The sequence below is a fragment of the Idiotropiscis lumnitzeri genome, chromosome 4 (assembly GCF_059441095.1).
Source record: "Idiotropiscis lumnitzeri isolate Australia: NSW breed Sydney's pygmy pipehorse chromosome 4, RoL_Ilum_1.0, whole genome shotgun sequence".
Lineage (NCBI taxonomy): Eukaryota > Metazoa > Chordata > Actinopteri > Syngnathiformes > Syngnathidae > Idiotropiscis > Idiotropiscis lumnitzeri.
The window spans coordinates 6,182,422-6,202,221 of record NC_142394.1 but is presented as its reverse complement, the minus strand read 5'-3'; the positions used below and the strand labels follow the sequence as shown (position 1 = coordinate 6,202,221).

The following is a 19,800-nucleotide window of genomic DNA, read 5'->3' as shown; positions in this document are numbered from 1 at the left end:
TTGGCCCAGGTAGTAACAACATTTGAAATCTTTTGACTCGAACCTTGCCTCCCCTCCCAAACATACTTGGGGTGCAAGTGCGGCACAAAAACAGAAGCAGGGATTTCATCCGAATGGCTAATTATTAACTTTATTCAGTTCTTTAAACTTTATTGTATTCATAAAAATATTAATTTGTTCATCCATCCATTCATTCATCCGTCCATTCATTCTTTCCAGGTCACAGTTTGAGGAGGCAAGACCAGACTTTCCTCTCCTATATGCCAAGGTTTTCCCAAGCCAGCAGTGAGACATAGTCTCCAGCGTGTCCTGGGTTGTCCTGGGGACTCCGCCCAGTGGGACATGCCCTGAACACTTCACCAGAGAGGTGTCCAGGTGCCATCCTGACAAGATGCCTGAGATACCTCATCTGGCTCCTCTCAATGCAAAGGAGTAGCGGCTCAACTCTGAGTCAGACTCAGAATCAGAATCAGAAATCCCTTTATTGTCTTTGTACTCAAGTGTGCAACGAGATTAGAGAACCTCAGTTGGTGCCAATAAGACCAAGCAAACACAAATAAAAAGCAATAAGGAGCACTGGGAGGGAGAGCCGTTAGCCGCTGCGTCTATGCGCGCCGCCATCTTGAATCCCTCTCAAATGAGCGAGCGCCTCATCTTATCTCTAAGCGAGAGCTCAGACACCCTGCCGCTTGTATTTGTAATCTTATTCCCTCAGCTCGTGACCATATTTGAGGGTATCAACTTGTAAATTGGGAGGTTTGCCTTCTGGCTCAGCTCCCTCTTTACGACATGGAATAGCACGGTCAGAAACGCTCACCTCGTTATTAGTCTGAATATAGCAATAAATCATCAAACAAGAGAGTCCGGAATCCATAGAAATAGTTCAGCCAAACCTTCCACATCATCCGATTGAAGAACACTTCCAACCAGCATACAATTCAATGAATGAATGTATTTCAAAGTGAAGTAAATGTCAGCCCGTACCTTTATATGACCATGAAGGGACTCGAACCCTCACTCTTCTGATCCGAAGTCAGACGCCTTATCCATTAGGCCACACAGCCACAGGATGTCAGCATGAAATGGAGAAGTATTTTCTCTAAAACTCACCTTTCATAGTAAGATTGTCACTGACCAACGCAAGTACATGAAAGGGAAGTAAATGTCAACCTTCAGTTTTATGCGACCATGAAGGGACTCGAACCCTCAATCTTCTGATCCGAAGTCAGACGCCTTATCCTTTAGGCCACACAGTCACATGACGGCAACAGGAAATTGACTTTCAACAAATCTAACCTTTCGTAGTCCACTCGTAACCCGTCAACATGCGTTGCGGCAGCTGTTTTTATGTTTTTTGAGAGAACAATTTTAGTTGTAGCAGGAACTATTTTAGGAGCCCAAACTGTTTTAGCATTGCGTTGCTGTTGTTTGCCACGTGGCCTCATTAATTTAGTAGGTAGAGCTTCAGTGTCATAGTCTTAAGGATGTGATCCAATATTATGTGAATTTTCTCTATCTGCATGAAAAGTTGCTTTAAATTGGCCAGTATTCTTGGGAAATGTGTTCTTCTGTTATATTTGCAGCCTGACTCAGGCAACACTTTGACAGCTTGCCATGCATTCAGGCAAGTTTTTGAATGAAGTCGTTCCTTCACGAGTTACCTCTTTTAAAACATCGACCATGAAGTCTCATTGTCATATTAGATGTGATCCAATCTTATGTGATTTTTTGGTCCAGTCCCTGTTTCTCTCAAATAACCGTATTACAGGAATAATGTACATTTTTATGAATAGAAGTTGTTTATTTACAAGAACACTGTGGGACAACAATATCATTGCGGTTTTTGGGACCGGAAGACATACAAGACAGACAATTTCCTTTTCAGGTCCAGCCTGTGATGAAAAAGGAGCTGCAGGGTTGGAGAAAAGTAGTGATGGGTCCAGCGACACCGAGGCGTCGATGCGCGCACCGAGCTTCCAGGGCAAACCCCGTGTCGGTGCGCGTACTGCTTTGAGAAAGTCACGTGACCACTACCAGAATCGTGTCGACACAGCGGTCACGCGCCAAACTGTGTTCATAAGGAAGCGCATCTATCAACAGATGGACGCTCAAAACAAGCATCGAGTTATTGGCACGTTACTTTGCATTAAATATCCGCAAGATGGAAGACGTCACTGTTGATGCGCACTCAGAGGTGCAGCGCTATACGTCAGCAGGACACGTTGCACGTACGGAAGACCCGCTCTTATACTGGAAGTCCATGGAGGCAACGTTCCCTCACCTATTTATATTAGCCACACAGGCGTTGTGCACACCGGCCTCTTCAGTGCCTTGTGAGAGGATTTTCTCAAAGGCGGGGGAAATTGCCTCAAAAAAAGAAATAGACTGAATAACAAAACGCTGGAGAAACTAATTTCTTTTGAATAAAAATCTTTAATTACAATGAGTCCATTGTCATTCACAACACTTTTACTTGGGCATTCAGACAGATGTTCTCTTAATTTATCAACTGCGTCTCGAATATCAAAGATTTTTTTTATGAAATTGCGTGTATGTAAAAATAATGTGAAAGCAAATGCCTAATCAGAATCAGAAATCCCTTTGTCATTGTACTCAAGTGTGCAACGAGATTAGAGAGCTCCCCTCTCCAGTGCAATACGACAATAATTCAGTTAAATATATAAATTAGATAAGAGAATAATTAGTGCGATGGAAAGTAATACGAAATAGGATATATAAAAACACATCACGTCGCTAATCAATGGAATTGGATAAAATTAGTTTGACAGATCAGTGTCAGATGACCCTGTCAAATATTTCCTGCAAGTCCACCAGGTGTTAGTATTCAGCAACACAGTGTCAACACAGTGTCAATACATTGTGTCACTGTTTCGAAACAATACAGGATGCCTCATCTACCCATCACTAGAGAAAAGGGAGCAATGTTTGAGTATTGAGCACGTCGTGCTTATATATTTATTTAAAAAAAAAATGTCACTTGTTATGTGGCTAGCGCATCAGTCTCATAATCTGAGGGTCATGAGTTCGATCTTCATACGAGGCATGGCAGTCGTTTACCAAACTTCTTCTGTTAAAATTAGTTTCGACAAAATGCACTCTTCTTGGCTTTACTTTCCAAACTCCTACATCAGTACCATTAAACATTTACTGATGGCCATTTTCTTAAAAACAGCTTGTGTGAAAGTCTGCAAATTACAGTTTGGAATTCTGGAACCCATGGAAATACTTCACCAGAACATATCTCATTATTCAATTTGAGGAAGCTTTCAAGCAACTCACGTTTCAATTGAAGTACATCTAAGGGTAGCACATGTTAAGCCAGAGTTATTCCCGACCATGAAGGGACTCGAACCCTCAATCTTCTGATCCGAAGTCAGACGCCTTATCCATTAGGCCACATAGTCATCTGTTTACAATTAAATGGACAAGTCTTTTCCACAAATCTCATCTTTCGTCCACTCGTACCTTGTCACCATGCATTGTGGTAGCCGTTTTTATCGATTTTGATTACCGGTTTTTGAGCGAACAAATTTGGTTGTGGAAAAAACTATTTAAGTAGTCCAAACTTTTGTAGCATTGCATTGCTGTTGTTTGCCATGTGGCCTCATCAATTTAGTTGGTAGTGCGAGTGTGAGTTTTCTTAAACTCTGGTTAGCGAGAGCGTGAAAAGTTGGATTCTATTGGCCAGGGTTTTTGGAAAAAAAAAATCTTTGGTCATATTTGCGGCTTGACACCAGTAACAGTTTGACAGATTGTCGTACATTCTGGCAGGTTTTCGAACAAACTCATTCCTTCACTCATTACCTGTTTTAAAACATAGCCCGTGTCTTTTTTCAGAAGGCATCTTCATTTCATATTCGTAGCCTTAGAATTAAAGTACAGGGATCTGTGTGTTTTGTAGTTGCAGTTTCTGTTTTTTTGTGTGCAGGATGTTCTGTGTGACATAAAACAATCAATCCCAAAACTGACTGACTTCCGCAAGTCATTTGTGACATATTTTAAAATTTTCTAAATTGAGCGAAAAATAAACTTTTCGGTGAATGGACCCCACATCACACTGTGTCATCCGCACCACCCTATATTGATTCTACAGATACGGAATGGTAAGGCCACAAACGCTCTCCTCGTAATTGGTCTGAATGTAGCAATAAGTCGACAAACAACAATTTGCAATTCTGGAAGCAAGAGCAAGACCCTCACTCATCATCCAATTTAATATTGGTTTTGATCGGCTCACTGTACAAAGGAAGGCTTACTTAGCGGCACAAATGTCAATCCACAGCTTTACGCAACCGTGAAGGGACTCGAACCCTCAATCTTCTGATCCGAAGTCAGATGCCTTATCCATTAGGCCACACAGTCACACACCAAAACCCTCAGGAAAAATAATGAAATGACATTCAAAATTTTCTTAGGTAGCCATTTGCTTGACTTTTTTTTATTTACTCAAAAACTGCCACAATACACAAAAACATATTTTTTAGTATAAAGAACTAGGTATCCAATCATTGTTTCTGTTTTACTGTCTAAAGCCTCTACAATTTGACGGTAGCTCAAATTTTTCGCCACCAGATGTCATTATCACTGAAGCTTTGAAGCTTCAAACCTTTTTTAACCGATTGCTTTAAATGGTTCAGTGCTTCATAAAAGCTTCATTTGCCCATCACTAGCATTTAGAAAATGGCACTTGACCACGAACAGCAATAAAGGTAGTAATACGATGAAGCACAACAGACGTTGGGGTCCTTAATTATCCCACTGATTCTCATGCCAAACAGGTGGATCTGAAAAAAAAAACAAGAAGAAAAAGTGAATTTTTTTTTTAAAAAAACAGACAGGACAAGAACCATGAAAGATATACTCTATGTTACCTCAAACCATGTTGTAAAAAAACCTTTCCCACGTCAACTTAACAATTGTTTAGACATTGTTTAAAAATAAATTTGACAATTCTTGTTTGTTTCAAAATATTAAATGATTAAAATCCTCTGATTTTTATGCGCTCATCATTAAATATTCTCCAAATTTTGTATAGTCATCCATGAAATTATTTTTGGTTTGAATCAAAACCAGATATTTGCAAACTTCCATTCCAAACAAAAAGCAGCGTTTGGAAAACAATAATCAACAATTTTGCCCGTTTTCATTGCATAATTAAAAAAAAACGGATTAATTGATTTATAATAACAGAAAAACATCAGATTAAAGAATAAAATCATTGCTACTTGCAGGCCTCCTCACATGTAAAAGGAGTAAAACATTGGATGGTAGTTGCTTGTCGGGAGTAATCATTTACTGACAGAAGTATTGTGGCGTTTTATTTAATGTTTGCAAGTATAAACTTTTCCTGAAATGACGGTGTGGGCTTGCTATGCATGTTGTTTAGAGTGCAGGCGGGCCAGAAAAGTGGGATTAATATTTAATTTAATAATTACAATTAATCAGCACTTTGGGGTAACATTTGATTAATCCCACATTAAAGTCGCTTTTGACCCAACAGCAAACTCAAAATTGACCCGACGGCAAAGTCAGATTTGATCCAGTGGCGAAGTCACCGTTGAACCAGCATCGGCATCACTGTTACTGTTGTCCTAGCAGCGGTGTCAAAGTCGACCCAGCAGCCGAGACATTGTCAACCAGTGGTGGGTGCTCAAGGCCTTCAAGGCGTCTGCTGACCTAACATAATCAAGAAATCATGATCATATTCTTCACATGATGTCATATTACTGTAATACCTCGCTACTTCGCGGTTCACCTTTTGCGGCTTCAGTGCTTCGCGGGTCTAAAAAATATTCAAAAATTAAAAACTGTTTTGCCCGGACACGATCGGGGCTCTCCATTCGCTCCGCTCCGCGGGGGCATTGTAGTTTTGCCGAGCGGCACGACGGGGCTCTGGAGCGGTTAGACGGCCGGCGTGCGCCGAAGAAGAGCGTGGGCGAAGAGGAGAGTGGACGAAGAAGAGCACGTTCCCCCGGGCACGATCTGGGGCGACGTTTCGCGCGGTTCGGACCGTACCAGAGCTCCGGCCGGCGTGCGTGGCAGTTAAGCCGAAGAGGAGCACCTTCCGCCCGGGCACGAGCGGGGCGACGTTTCGCTCCGTTCGGGACCGTACGAGAGCTCCGGAGGAGGCCGGCCGGCCTGCGTGGCAATTACGCCGAAGAGGAGCACCTCTTCCGCCCGGGCACGAGCGGAGCGCGAGGCTGTCTGTTATGAATGAATAAATTAATAAATAAATAAATGAAGAATGCCATCTTTCATTTCACAGGGCACACCGGATGGCGTACCAGCAAGTAAAAGTCGAAGTAATTAAATAAATACAAAAAGAAGTAATTGAATAAATACAAAAATAATGGCTGGGGAATAAAAAAATAATAAGTTTTAATAATAATTTTTTTTTTTTGTTATAACATGAATTTCACTCTCTCTCTCTCTCTACCCGTATTCTATATGGTGGACTGTATACAGGGGGGTATACTGTATACCTGTATAGGTTTTTTTAAGCATTTTTGAAGGTGCGCCGCTACTTCGCGGATTTTCAGTTTTCGCAGGTGGTCTCGGTCCCCATTAACCGCGATAACCGGGGTATTACAGTATATCCTAATGTTACATTTTTAGGTTAGAGTTTTTATCTAATCAGAATTCAGCTAGCTCGTGTTGCCAGACAGCTTTCATAACACCCAGTAGCATGGACTATTCATCCAAGGCCTTCAGATATAATCGTGCGGGCGTCTGTTCTATGTGAGCGAGGGAGCTCCTACAGTTGATAGACAGTTGCAATAGCCAATCAGATCACGAGTTGATGATAGTAAGGCCTTCTCACTGGCCTTACATTGAAGGTGATGAACGCGTCTTGTGATGAAATACTCACCTGTGAGGGGGCAGCGCTATTCAGAATCAACACACCCGGAAGTCGTAACTCGCGACGTTGGAAAATGTAAAGTACATTCTTGCTTTCTTAAACCAAGATGGCCGAAGGACGGAAAAGTGTGGATTTAATTGCAGATACACATTTGCAAGGCCATTTTCAAGATGGACCTTTCAAGTGAAGTTATGTCGTCCAGCACCCAGTAGTGTGTAAGTGTGTGTCTTATTATTTCTCCAGCTGTGGTATCGTAAATGTATTAAGAGGTTTATTTATTTAAGTTGGACTAAGTCGGACTTCACTGAAGGCCTAGGTGTCAAATGCACGGCCCGCCACTGCCGTCAACCCATTTTGGGATAAACTATTATAACCCAAGATGCCTTGCCATGCCCTTGACCGGTCAGAATAACCACTGGCTGGGTCGGTCCAAATCTAGAAACGTGGTGGGTTATCCAAATAAACCAATTTGGGTTATTTGTAACCCAGTAATTTAAATAATAATGCCTTTATTAGTCCCACAATGGGGAAATTCGAGATTCGAACCCAGGCCTCCTGGGGAGACTGGGTCCTGAACGCGGCGCCTTAGACCACTCGGCCATCCTGGCAGCCAAAGGGTGTAACTATATCACATTTTCATTATGCATGTCTTTTTCAAATGGACATGAATGTTCACCAAATTCAAGTTCATTATGATTGCTGTACTATGCCAAAGATAGTCCTCAAACGACTAAATTGGCCTAACGACCACGTGACAAAACAATTCAAGGAGGACAGTCATCCAAGCAGTGTTGGGAGGGGAAACCCTGCAAGTGCAAACCTCCACAGGATGGCAGTAATAGTACGGGTGCGTGTGCGTCTATGCATGAGCGTGAATATGCGTGGGAGTTCCTTCTCTCGCCATTCCGGGGTGTTGCCGACCAGCTGCACATCATTGCTTTGCAGGGGCGTCATTGAGAGGTGTATATATAGAGCCCGAGTTTCTTCTTGATGAGAACCTGCAGTCTACAACCATATGTCTCCATTTCCTACAAAGCCCGGCCAAAACAAATTCGGGATTCAAATATACCGCAGCAACAGCCGCAAACTACCCGTGCCCCCAGCCCTCAAATCTCAGCACGGCTGATTTTCCCCGGCCGAGAAAGGACAGAGACTCCGCCGAGTGATGCCGCCACTGCAGCATCCCGCATCCGCGCATATCGTCGACACCTGCAGCGGGAGGACCCGACAACACCACAGTGTGTGACATAAGATCAGAGACCAGCCCCCACGACCCCCTGCATACACAGTCCCCCTCGCTTCCGACTCCCAGGATGTCCGACTGCAACGCAAGCCTCGCTGACCGTCTGATCAAATGTAGGCATGGTGAATGATGCACGGCCAGTGACGGCAACTGTACATTGTTTCCTCACTGATTCGGCTGTGATCATCCCTCCCAAGCCCCTCACCCCGTCTCTTTCGCTTATGTAGCACGCTTTGTCATGTTCATCCCTGCTTGTTATCGTAGCACCTTATCACTCAATAAAGTCACCGTGCATGTGCCTGCCTCTCAACCTTTTCGGAGAGGGCGGGAGATGAGACGTGGGGGGTGGGGAGGTTGAGTGAGAGGGGAGAAGTGGGGGCTATCCGGCGCCATACGACACAATCAGGGTCTTCCCCTCGTTATTCTATTAGAATACACCCCTCAGCGAGGCAATACCCCATTTTCGAAAGGAGGAGGAGGGGTGGGTGGTTTTGCAATGTATGGGTCCCGTGTACGCGCGCTACTCCTAGCGGTGGTTGTCTGTTACTGAATAATATCCTCCAGAGTCACCCACGGAGTGATCGAGGGAGGCACAAGCCAGAGAGTGGGAGAGATGAGCGCCTTGTTCCAATGAAACGACAAGCAGTGTGACGATGACAGCGAAAGGCAGACATAAAGGTAAAGGTAAAGACTGTGTTTGCGCGTGTTTTGCTGAATGTGGTCACGGGGATGATGTTGCGACGACCAGAAGAGGAAGGGAGGAAAGGATGCTGCTACGCGGGGGCATTTTACAACATTTCTGCCTATCATATGCTGAGTTTTTAATGTGCTCGTCATGTTTATGCGTGTGCGTGTTTCTGCTTATTCCAAAGGCTGGCCTACATTGGCGGTCTGGTTTTATTTTTAGACACAGTCAGGTGATCGATCGCTTATAAACGCTAGCGTACAGTAAAAACTTTTCCAGCCCGCGTGTGCAGCATCCTTTCGTGTATTTGCGTCTATAAGCTCGACATCCCCGCCGTGGCCCTTTAAATCCCCTCACGGTCGTCTTTTCTTCAAGGCCTGTGCGTTCGAGAGTGGTTGCTTTTGTTGCCGCTCCTCCAGCCTCCTCCTTGGCTTCCCCTCATGTTTCCCTGACGGTCAAATGAGAGACAAAATGGAGTGAGAGGATGTGCTGGGCTGCAGATGAGAGAGCCCGTCGCCCGCCGTCAAGATGACGACGGTGATTCGTGCCGCACTAATGTCGGTGTTATTGCATCATTGGATTATGGAATATTTAATGTGTTGATGAGAAGAGAGGCTGTGTTGCTTTTTTACTTTACGCGTGGCTGGCTATAGGAAGTGGGGTTTGCACGGATTGCCGTGCGTATGTAGCCACCACTACAAGGCTGACATGTTTCACACATATACACGCACACACACGCAGCCTCTCGGTCACATGCGACGATGCTTGGTCGACCCACTGGTAATAAAGTCACAAGGTCTCTCTGCCGGAAGAAGCGGAACTGACAGCTGGACGCGTCGCTCGGGCATGCCCCGGTATTCCGTGCGTGCGTCGTGCTCGGAAGGAGGAGAGGGGGCTTGCAGTTGTTGCACGGAGACCTTTGGAATATATGTGCATGCAGTTCCTAGTCAATAGTGTGTGCGTGTGTTTGTGCGCTTGGGTACCACAACTACGGCACGTTTGCGCATGTGCCTGGGTGGTACAGGATCCCTGAAATAGATGATAATATTGAATGGCTTCTCCCCTCTAGCAGCACTGTGGACGAGTGGTTGCCTCACGGAAAGAGATCTCCTGGCAGGGGCGTATAGTTGAGGGGAGGAGCTGGGTGGACCTGTCACTTTCTGAATGTGTCCCCTTTGCATCCATCCTCACATTTTATAGACATTCGCTTTGAACATGTTGCAAGTTTTTGTTTTTAACAAGTTTTTCCAAGCTGCATTGAAAGGGCATGAACAGTCAGGCCGCCGATGACCAGGACACGCACACTCAGACACACGCGCGCGCACACACACACGCTGAGCAGAGAGATATACAAACATATGCGGCCTGCTAGTAATGGCAGACTTTTAAAAGCAAAAAAAAAACAAAAAAAAAACAAAACAAAAATATTTTGCTAGTTTGGGTATTTACAGGTTTTTGTGATATAAAAATTAGGTCAAGTGAAAACAATTTAACAATAGTGATGTAAGATGTGAAAAATTTAAACTGATACTCCTTTGTATTGTAAATGATCTTTATTTTGTTTGTATACTGCGAATATATTTGTTGTTTCAATTTAAAAGAACAAAATGTGTCAATCCCGCTTCTTAAAGTAGTGGGGTTGGAGGATGCTGAAAAAAGTGGTCAGCGACAACTTACGACACATTAAACTACTTTCTGAACTCTTGACACGTGAGTGAGTGAGTGCCATCGCCCCCCAGTTGCGAACAATTTGACAGAGAGGAGAGGTACGTACCACAAATGTTGACGTATGTAAACAAACATGCATGCAAATGACCATTTATTTAGTTAAAAAAAAATATATTGTATGCATTTTTCTCATCAAACGATAAGTTCATCGAATGCAGTGCTTCGCCCCCCAGCAAAAAGAAAACAATTCGCGCCCCCCACCACCACTCACTCTCCGCCGCAACTATGAATAATAGCATTTTTGTTGCAAAAAAAACCTACACCGTATAGGATTAATACTCGCTGCACACAATTGGCAAAGACTGCTAACTACTGGAGTTGATGTGCAATTACACTTTGTTGGAGTACGGCCGGATTAAAACGTTTAATGTGCCGCATGTGGCCCCCGGGCCGTAGTTTGCCCACACCTGCTTTAATGTGACCAATAATACGAAACTCGGTTGAAAAAAATATATATTGTATGTCTTTTTGGGAGCAAAAGTAAAAATGAACAACCGACATAATGTGGCTGCACAAGTGTGCACACCCTCGTATAAGTGGGAATGTGAATGTCTTCAGAATTAACTAATCACATTCAAACTCAGGTTAAATGGGGGTCAGCCCATTCCTGCCACATTTTAAATTGCCTCTGATCATCCTCAAATAACGTCCTGTTGTCCTGTGATGTTTTATTTTTTTATGCTTTCTTTTGTGCAAACACCGACGAAGGGTCTATTTTTCTTAAAAGTGTAGTGTAGTTACCACCAAATAAACGTTTTTTTTTTTTTTTGCTTATAAACAGTGTAAATCGCTGCCTACTAATGCTGTCTTGAAGTTCTGGGCTTTATCTTGATATTTTAGTGCATATTTGTTAAATTCTTGAATTAGGCGTAACAAAACGTCTGTGTGGTGCCATCTTCAAGTTACACACTGCACAGTATGTGAATTTGGCTTTCTGTTCTCTGATTGGACGAGCAGAGAACTTAACATCGTCTTTCTGCTACCGTGGTACATATAAGCAGCCCAGTGTCGAACACACCTCCGTAGTGAGTTGGAGCTGGAATAGTGGCATTTGGGAACATCTCCATATCCATTTTCAGGAAAGTGATTTATTAGCATAGTATTTGGTCAGTTTATTCATCATAGCTTGTCATAGTATAGAAATTCTTTAGTTTGCAGTTTCTTGCTGTCAATCACAGTCAGACCATGTCCAACCAGCTTCCCCATCGCAAGCCCAATGGTTCTCCAGCCAATGCGCCCTTTCAGAGTCAAGTGATGGGTAAACCAAGAGTCTGGTAGTGGGGGGAGTTAACCTTACAGTTGGAACTGGGGCCTTTGTTGAAGTGGATGGAATTGTGAAAAATTCCAAGTAATAGTCAGTGTTAGCGTAAAGCCTTCTGGCGTCTGCAAGAAAGAAAATAAACTGTCTGGAAAATCCGACTGGAACGCCTGAATTTCATTTGTTTAATAAGAGACATTTAAAATGGTGGTAGGTGTGTGTTGACTCCCGTTAAACAACAGTTTGAATGTGATTAATTTATTCTGAACACCGTCATATCCCCAGGTATACTTTGTGAGAAGGTGCGCAAGCTTATGACATAACGATTCTTTCACTTCTTTTCCTTTATCTTTACTACCTGTCTCAATTTTCTTCCCCAATTGAGCAGCAAGGTTATAGGACATAAAAATGGTGGAACACGTTTTTAATTGATTTATGTTTGCATGCTCTCTGCGTGGTTATGCAGGTTTACTCCAGCTTTATCCCACATTCCCAAAACATGGATGATATGTTGGTGCATGTGAAAGTGAGTATGAATGGTTGTATGTCAATTTGTGCCGTGTGATTGGCTGGCGACCAGTTCAGGGTGAGACAGCTGGGAGGCTCCAGCACGCCCCTGCGACCCTAGTATGTAAACGTACCCTAGGGTACTTGGCACTTTTTCCAACTAAAAACAAAAAATGTTATCGGCAAATGTGTTTTGAGGCTGAAAATATTTATAAATTAATCTCAACATATCTAAAATCGACATTAATTGTTTACTTTAACACTGAAAGCAAGAGTGAGTGAAAATAGAATATAATTGCTGACAAAGGGAAGTTGTTGACTGTACTGCAACATTTTTCATAAATTACTGTTTGTAAATGTGCCTGAATTGCTCAAAGATGTGTGTCAGTCCTGTGATCGCCTGCTGATCCGCTCACGCTGTGCCCTAGCCCCAACAGGAGTCAGCTGTGACAGACTCCGGTTTCTAGCGTGGTATAGAAAATGGATGGATGGTTGCTTGTTTCCTCCTCTTAACTGACTCCCCCTTCCCATATACCGTCATTACTCTCGCTCTGTGTTGTAAACATCTGGGCCACCAGAGCTCAGCTGCCTCCACATCAGAGCAATTGTGCAGTGTATGCCCTCATGCATTAGCCATAATAACACACACACACACACACCCTCTCTAGAAAGCCTTTTCACTCACAAACAGACCAACACCACAAAGCAATTCATCACACCTGGTGAGAATGATTTAACGTGTTTGTGCTGAAGGGGGACGGTGACATCAGTCACACAGACAGCACTGAGTCGGTCGGACTGAGCTCGGCAGTTCCCATGTTATGGATTTTAGTGCTGTTTGTCAGATAGAAGTGCATGGAGAGGGAGCCAAAGGAGAAAATGGCCAGAAAGTGTGGGGGCGAAGTGAGAGAGTGAGGGAGTGGAGAGCATGTGAAAGGGCCACAAAAGAGTCTTGCTGGAGCAAGGCACGGTCCCTCGATTGTTCTTTTTGCACCTTTATGTATCATATATCATAAATTAGAATTCCCTCTGATATTGCAATTGAGTCCTGAGAAATACTATTGTAGAGCCAAATGCCAATGATTACTATAATGCACATTCGTACAGCGGCAGGATGTTCAGGAATATGGCATGTACAAACATATTCCTGGACACTGGCTAATGATATTAGCTAATAATCCATGCATAGTGGTTGGTTGCAAGACGTGTAAAACGCTCAGTGAAGATGAAGCGTGTTGATTATTTAAAAATGAATCTGTCCTTCTCCATTTTGTCTTTAGTTGCAAAGGGATCAGATTCAAAGCTGTAAAGATTGATGATCATATCATAAAATGTGGGCAAGCTTTATCAAATAATAGCATCACTCACTCGATAAATGCCAATCTGTATTGTTTACATTTCTTATCAGTGTAAACAGAATAGCCAGTAAACAAGCTTCTTTATGACATCACCTTAAAATAAGTGTGATCACACCGGGCTTGGTTGATGCAATGATCAGATGAGAGATATAAATCCGCATGGATAGGCGAGGAAACCAAATGCCAATATTTGATGCCTGTTTGAGCTTAGGTCATTCATTGTCTGTGGCAGTGCTACATTTCACTGTCATGCCCTCCAAGAGACTTTAGTTACAGTGCACGTTTTGGTTTGTAAGCACAACTGCGGTTGGTAGTGTGAGTCATGGCTGCATTTCATTTGGCTGTAGTCACAACTGTGTGGCGATGTGACGACTTGCTGTCTGACCCGAGGAACTCAACAAACCTAAAAGGTGCTTTTCCTTTAGCTCCAAAATGGCCCCGCATGTTCGGTTTTCCGTTACACTTTACACAATGGAACCGCTTTTCAGAACCATAGTTCTAAAACACCAGCTGTCTGGGGCCAAGCAGGACCGTGTGGTCACTGTTTTCGGATTGGTTGACAGCGATGCAGCAAGGAACACGCCCACTTCCTAGTTTAAAATGAGCTGCTCGACGGCAGTCGCCAAAGTCTTACAAATACTGCATGTATAAATAATTATATTAGTGATTGACAACAATGGTGAACACTATCGACAATTTAATATGTACTAATGGTTGCATTTTTGGATGAATAATGGTAAAAATGTTGACAAGCCTGTGGAATGGCGGTTTTGGGTGGCCACGGAAGGGGTTCAGACGACGCAAAGTGAGTTGGAAGAGGCGGCCAAATGAATGAGAGTGAGCTCTCCTGAATGAATGAGCGCTGGCAGCGAGCTTTGCATGCCGCTTGTAAAATCACCCGTGGTGGTGGGCTTTTTAGGAAATTCTGCTGTTCTGTCATTCGTCATCTGTCAGCGGCCAGGGTACCTGTCCGTCCTTTGTCAATGTCATTTTTGGTGACAAACCGAATTGTAATCGGCAGCTCCTCATTCCGTCAGTCCGTCCCCCCAACCGCCTTGTTTCCCTCTCAAAATTACTAGAAGTAATGGAATGATGCTCATTTCTTCCCCAACCCTCCAACCACACCGGATGAACTTTATAACTTACAGGATGGAACCACACAATCATCTGATGTAGTGCTGTTCTCTAGTCTAGTGGTCCCAAATATTTTTACACCGCAGACCGGTTTTACGACAGTTTAGCGCAAGGCGACACAAAGAAATCCTAAAGCAATATTTTTATTATCAGCCAAAATCAATTTATATCAACTGTTTATCTTCAATGAGATTTATAGGTACCAGAGGCTTGTTTTTTAATTAGAATTAGAATTCATTTTCTGTCAGAAGTTGAATGTGGCTTATACGACTGTGTCAGACAAATAAAATCTCTACATTTTGAGTGAGTAAATCTGACCAGAAAGCGTTCATGTTTTTCAATCAATTGCAAATTACGCACAATGAGGTGGAAATGGATTTCATTACGCTAATCATCCACTTGAATCTTTTATTTTTCGATTAGTAATGTCTTTTGTAATACAATCGGCTGCTGCATTTGTAATATTGTTATTGTTTCTTCATGTAATCAATAAATCTCATGGCAAGTTGCTGGAGAACGATTCGGTGGATGTTGATGTGTGTCTGTTCTGTTGGGTAAAGCGGTCACACAGAATATGACACTTAATTATAGCGTGCAAATACATTATTTTAAAACTTTACTATTTTATTAATTTTTAGTATTTTTGTTACTATATTTACAATTTCTGCCCACCAGTCAGGAGTTATAAACAATCAGTTTTGTTTCACAAATTTATTGAAATATTGAACAAGTATGCACCTGAAAAATTTCGATCTAGCTTGTGGAACACAAAAATAATTGACAAGATGATTAAATAGCACAAAAATATGATAGAAAATGAGGTCGGGCTTAGAATTAAGAAAAGTTAAAGAATTTAACAATCCGGCGATTGATCAATCAGACCTGTTGAGAAAATAACACTAGCAGGAGAGTTGCTGGTCACGGCAAAATAACCACTGCCTAATAATAATACACTCCACGCCATTATTCAAGTCTTTTTGTCTTGTTTGTCTTCAAACGTTTCTTCCAAGGGAACGCCAGTTTTATTTTTTTTCAGTGCTATTCTACTGCAGCAGTTCACATTCACGCGCCTGCAATGAGTGGCTGCTATGCAGACTTATGTATAAATGGACTAACAATTGGCCCCTCATGGCTGAAGCCATCTTATCTTGCCACTGTTACTGACGGTGTCTGTTTTTTTATTTATTTATTTATTTTGCTAAAACCACTGTTATCAGTTCGTGGTTTATGCCTCAATCCCTGTATGGAGTAATGAGAGCCTTTCAAAGAATGAACTTCACTGTTTGCACGCAGGATTAGTTAATAAATGTTAGTAGAGGGTTGGTATTCCTCGTTCCATAATGATGTTAATGATATGATAATAAATTAAGGCGATTTAAAAGAAAAATGTGGTGCCTACAATTTTTACTCAAAACTATTAAATGAATCCAAGACACCGCCTGTGCCAATTCGCACAGAGTGAACAGTGTCTCCAGGCATGACTCATGGAAATATGAGACAATCAATAATTATTCCTATAATTAAAGTTCATTTTCAGAGAACGTATAACAACATATGAGTTCATCAAAGCTTGGTGGTATCTAATCTGCACAGTTGCACACATGCATGCATGTATTCATGCATGCGCAAGCCACCACTTCTGGCATGGCTTGGGGCACTCTGGGCATATTTCCTTTTAGTGCAACATGCCGTCCCATTCCTTCATGGTTGCCCCAAGGCCTTGAGTGAACTGCATTCAAGGAGCATAAGTGTGTTAGATTTGCGTTTTGTCTCGTGAGCCAGGGGACGCACCTCGACAGGTCCGTGTGTGCCCTGTCGGGGCGGTGGGGGGGGGTATGTTGTTAGGGGACTGTCTATTTATAGGGAAATAGCGAGAGAGAGTGAGAGGGAAGCATAGAGCGAGGGGGGTGTTGTCTAATGAGGGCAGGCTGTTAGGGGATGAGTTGTTGTTACTGTTTGTGTGCGTGCGTGTGGGTGTGTGTGTGTGAGTGTATACAGATGGCTCTTCATGTGTGTAGTGTGCATTAATTGAATGACTTCAAACGTATCTTTGCTTGTTCCCCTACCACCGTCACCACCTTCAAATACCCATGGTCCTGTCAGTTGATCTGGGGCAAAGATGGCGGATAAACACACCCGCACGCATGCGCACACGCGCATGCACAATCACACTATTAAGAGTGACAGTTCCTTCCTCAATTCTCATACACTCCAGTTTTTGCTCCTCTCCTTTTTTATATGGGTTAATCAAAATTTTTCACCACCCCTCTACTGACTACTCTACTTGCTTTTTTACACATTTTCTATTCGCTGAACGCAAACTTAAGAACACTTAACGGCATCTTCAGTCATGTCTGCAAGCTCTCTCTGTTCTCCATTGCTGTCACTTCCTGCTGCAACAGCCCGCTGCTTGCGAATAATGTCCTGTGATGCTGAAATTAATGAAATATCCTCATAATTGATTTGAGCCATTATAAATAGTAGGAGGGTCTATTCTGATCAAATTCTGCTCCAGTTAGGGTTTTTTAGCAGCCCAAACAAATTTAGGGGCTTTGGTTGAAAGCCATGTCATGGACTCGTCATCGTTTCTCAGTGCTGTTGAGATTTTTGGCTGAGCTGGCAGCTTTTTCATTTGATAGATTCCACACTCGGGAGTTCAGCTGTGGAGAGTGAGCCGAAGGACAAAAACAGAAGTATGAATGGATGAATGAGAATATTCACAGTCAGTAAGAAGTGGCTGAACGTGATCTCATATGTCATTGTGCAACGGTTATATGATTATATGAGTTGGAAAAAATTAGTCTTTTGTGGTGATTTGTTGTATTCTCTGACAGTTAGTCAACTCAGTCATCCTCATCAGGGTTGCAGTTGAGCTAATTGCAGAGCACATATGGTGTAGACAAACAACCATTCATACTCACGTTAACAACTCTGGACAATTTCAGACCTTACCTGACCTAACATGGACTTTTTGGACTGTGCAAGCAAGCACAGGGAGATTATCCAAACTCCTCAAAGCAAAGCAGAGCCCCGAATTGTGATGCAGGGTGCACACCTGCCAACCACTAGTTCACAATGCTCTTCCTTGTACAAATTACTTCCGCCATACCGCCAAACATGTATTTTAATTGCATCACCTCCAGTCTTTCTTAAAGTTTATATGTCTCCCCGACACCATCTGTTGCGGCACCCTGAAGACAGGCACCTGTATTAGGGATCGTGTCTAGCATTAAATATTGATTTTAAACCTGTGAATGAAGTGTGATTAGGCTGCCTGCCTCAAGGGCACCTCAGACAAACTAGCCCTTCTTCATGCCATTGCTTGCACGATCGAACATATTTCTGGTCAGCTTCACAAACATTATAGACCAGGATCAATTTGACAACAACAGATGTAATTTATTACAAGTCAATGCAGCAATGAAATGATTTTCAAGCTGCATTCTTTGGTAATATACTACAAACTCCTGCAGCACCCTGCAAGCTCATCTTCCGATCTGCCCACTTCCTTTTATTTATCTGACTCCCACAGTTGTGTAAGCCACGCAAAAAGCCTTTGCCCTTGTGTGGCTTATTCGTTTATTTATTTATTGTACTATGTACCCAATATTTGTGTCATTGCATTTGCAGTTGCGATTTTATCTACTTGGTCTGCTATGTACATAACTTTGGTTACTATGGGTTGTGTGTTTAAAATGTACTTATCAGGACATGGTAGAGGTGTCCCCAACTTGCACACTGTTGAGTATCACTGTTTTGAACATCATTGAGACGTTTTAGTCCCTTCAACTCACTAATAGCCATCCCTCAGCTTTTGGTATGAGAGCGGATGGTTGTTCATCTCTGTGTGCCCTGCAATTGGCTGGCAACCAGTTCAGGGTGTACCCCGCCCACTGCACAAAGACAGCTGGGATAGGCTCCAGCACCCCCTGCGATCCTCGTGAGGAGAAGTGGAACTGATAATGGATGGCTGGATAATACAGCAGTGTAGTAATTGTGGAGCGTTTGAAATGTTTTCTTCTTTCTGGGTAGAGGAGTGGGCGATTGCAAAAAATAATTGAGAATTACTGACAGATGTTTACATGCAGTCCAAATTCAGGTTAAAGTCTCTTTCTAGCCACAATGGCCCATTTACTAGGTTTATTTACTGCCATAGGCCAATGTTCAACCAAGCTCTAATTAGCATCATCAAGTGTCATCAAACTTCCAATTTAAAGGGTGATAAGTAGTCACTGTGATGTTTGATGACATTGTGTGTACCACACTGAACATGGATAAGACAAAGAGAAGGTGTGAGTTGTGTCAGAGATTCGAAAGATCATTTTTGACTATTTTGTCCGCATGTGTTTATTGGAGGATAAGGCCCACTGTTGCTGAAACTCTGCTGAAAATGTCTTTTTGTGGAGATTTTGGAAACATGAGAGCAGTTCAATAAAGACAATATTTTACTGCACTGTTTCTGTGATTGACAGACATAATACTTGCGCACGTCAAATGATAAACATTTGTTATTTACCTGCATTCATACTACTACCACTACATAATTGTCTTACAGTGATTATGAATACATGAATTTGCAGTTCAATTCGATTTACATGTTTAAATGTGTCCACTTTCCATCTGATAGAAATAGAAGTTAAACCCCAAGTCTCCTCACGCAGCGCTTAACTTATTCACTGCCACTTACGAATATGCATTGTAGCTGGGAGTGATTAAGAACAGCCCTGATCTTCAAACTCTTTCTTTCTTAACTAAAATGAAAACGAACTAGCGCTTTGTGCCAATGAAAGGGTCAGCATGCAGTTGACAAGGACTTTTATGGTAGATCTGTATTAATGCCAAGTTCTTCCTCTGCCAATGGTTTTCCGAAGTATCATTTCGCTCCCAGAGCTGTGTCTCTGCTGCTCTTGACACTCTCATACCTGCCCTATTTTTCACACTTGGCTCTACATTTATGACTGGCATGCACACGCACACGCACTCACACTCACGCGCACACACACGCAT

At 42.7% G+C, this 19,800-nt stretch overlaps 1 protein-coding gene and 4 non-coding genes across 6 annotated transcripts in view; 1 reads left to right on the top strand and 4 right to left on the bottom strand.

Moving 5' to 3' along the window:
* Window positions 1–991: 991 nt before the first annotated feature.
* Window positions 992–1,064, bottom strand: trnar-ucg (transfer RNA arginine (anticodon UCG)). The gene has a single exon. It is a non-coding gene; the product is annotated as a tRNA-Arg (tRNA).
* A 119-nt stretch (window positions 1,065–1,183) lies between these two features.
* trnar-ucg (transfer RNA arginine (anticodon UCG)) lies at window positions 1,184–1,256 on the bottom strand. The gene has a single exon. It is a non-coding gene; the product is annotated as a tRNA-Arg (tRNA).
* Window positions 1,257–3,352: 2,096 nt separating this feature from the next.
* trnar-ucg (transfer RNA arginine (anticodon UCG)) lies at window positions 3,353–3,425 on the bottom strand. The gene has a single exon. It is a non-coding gene; the product is annotated as a tRNA-Arg (tRNA).
* An 885-nt stretch (window positions 3,426–4,310) lies between these two features.
* Window positions 4,311–4,383, bottom strand: trnar-ucg (transfer RNA arginine (anticodon UCG)). Its single transcript has one exon. It is a non-coding gene; the product is annotated as a tRNA-Arg (tRNA).
* Window positions 4,384–8,539: 4,156 nt separating this feature from the next.
* The window catches only part of LOC148337938 (protein phosphatase 3 catalytic subunit alpha-like), a 35,584-nt gene continuing 24,323 nt past the window's right edge, over window positions 8,540–19,800 (top strand). The window contains exon 1 of one of the 2 annotated variants that reach the window (XM_088293648.1): window positions 8,540–8,801. In XM_088293648.1, the coding sequence (XP_088149774.1) occupies window positions 8,777–8,801 (25 nt within the window). In that variant the 5' untranslated portion in view covers window positions 8,540–8,776. The remainder of the gene's footprint in view (window positions 8,802–19,800) is intronic. The other variant, XM_088293647.1, reaches the window with a different exon arrangement.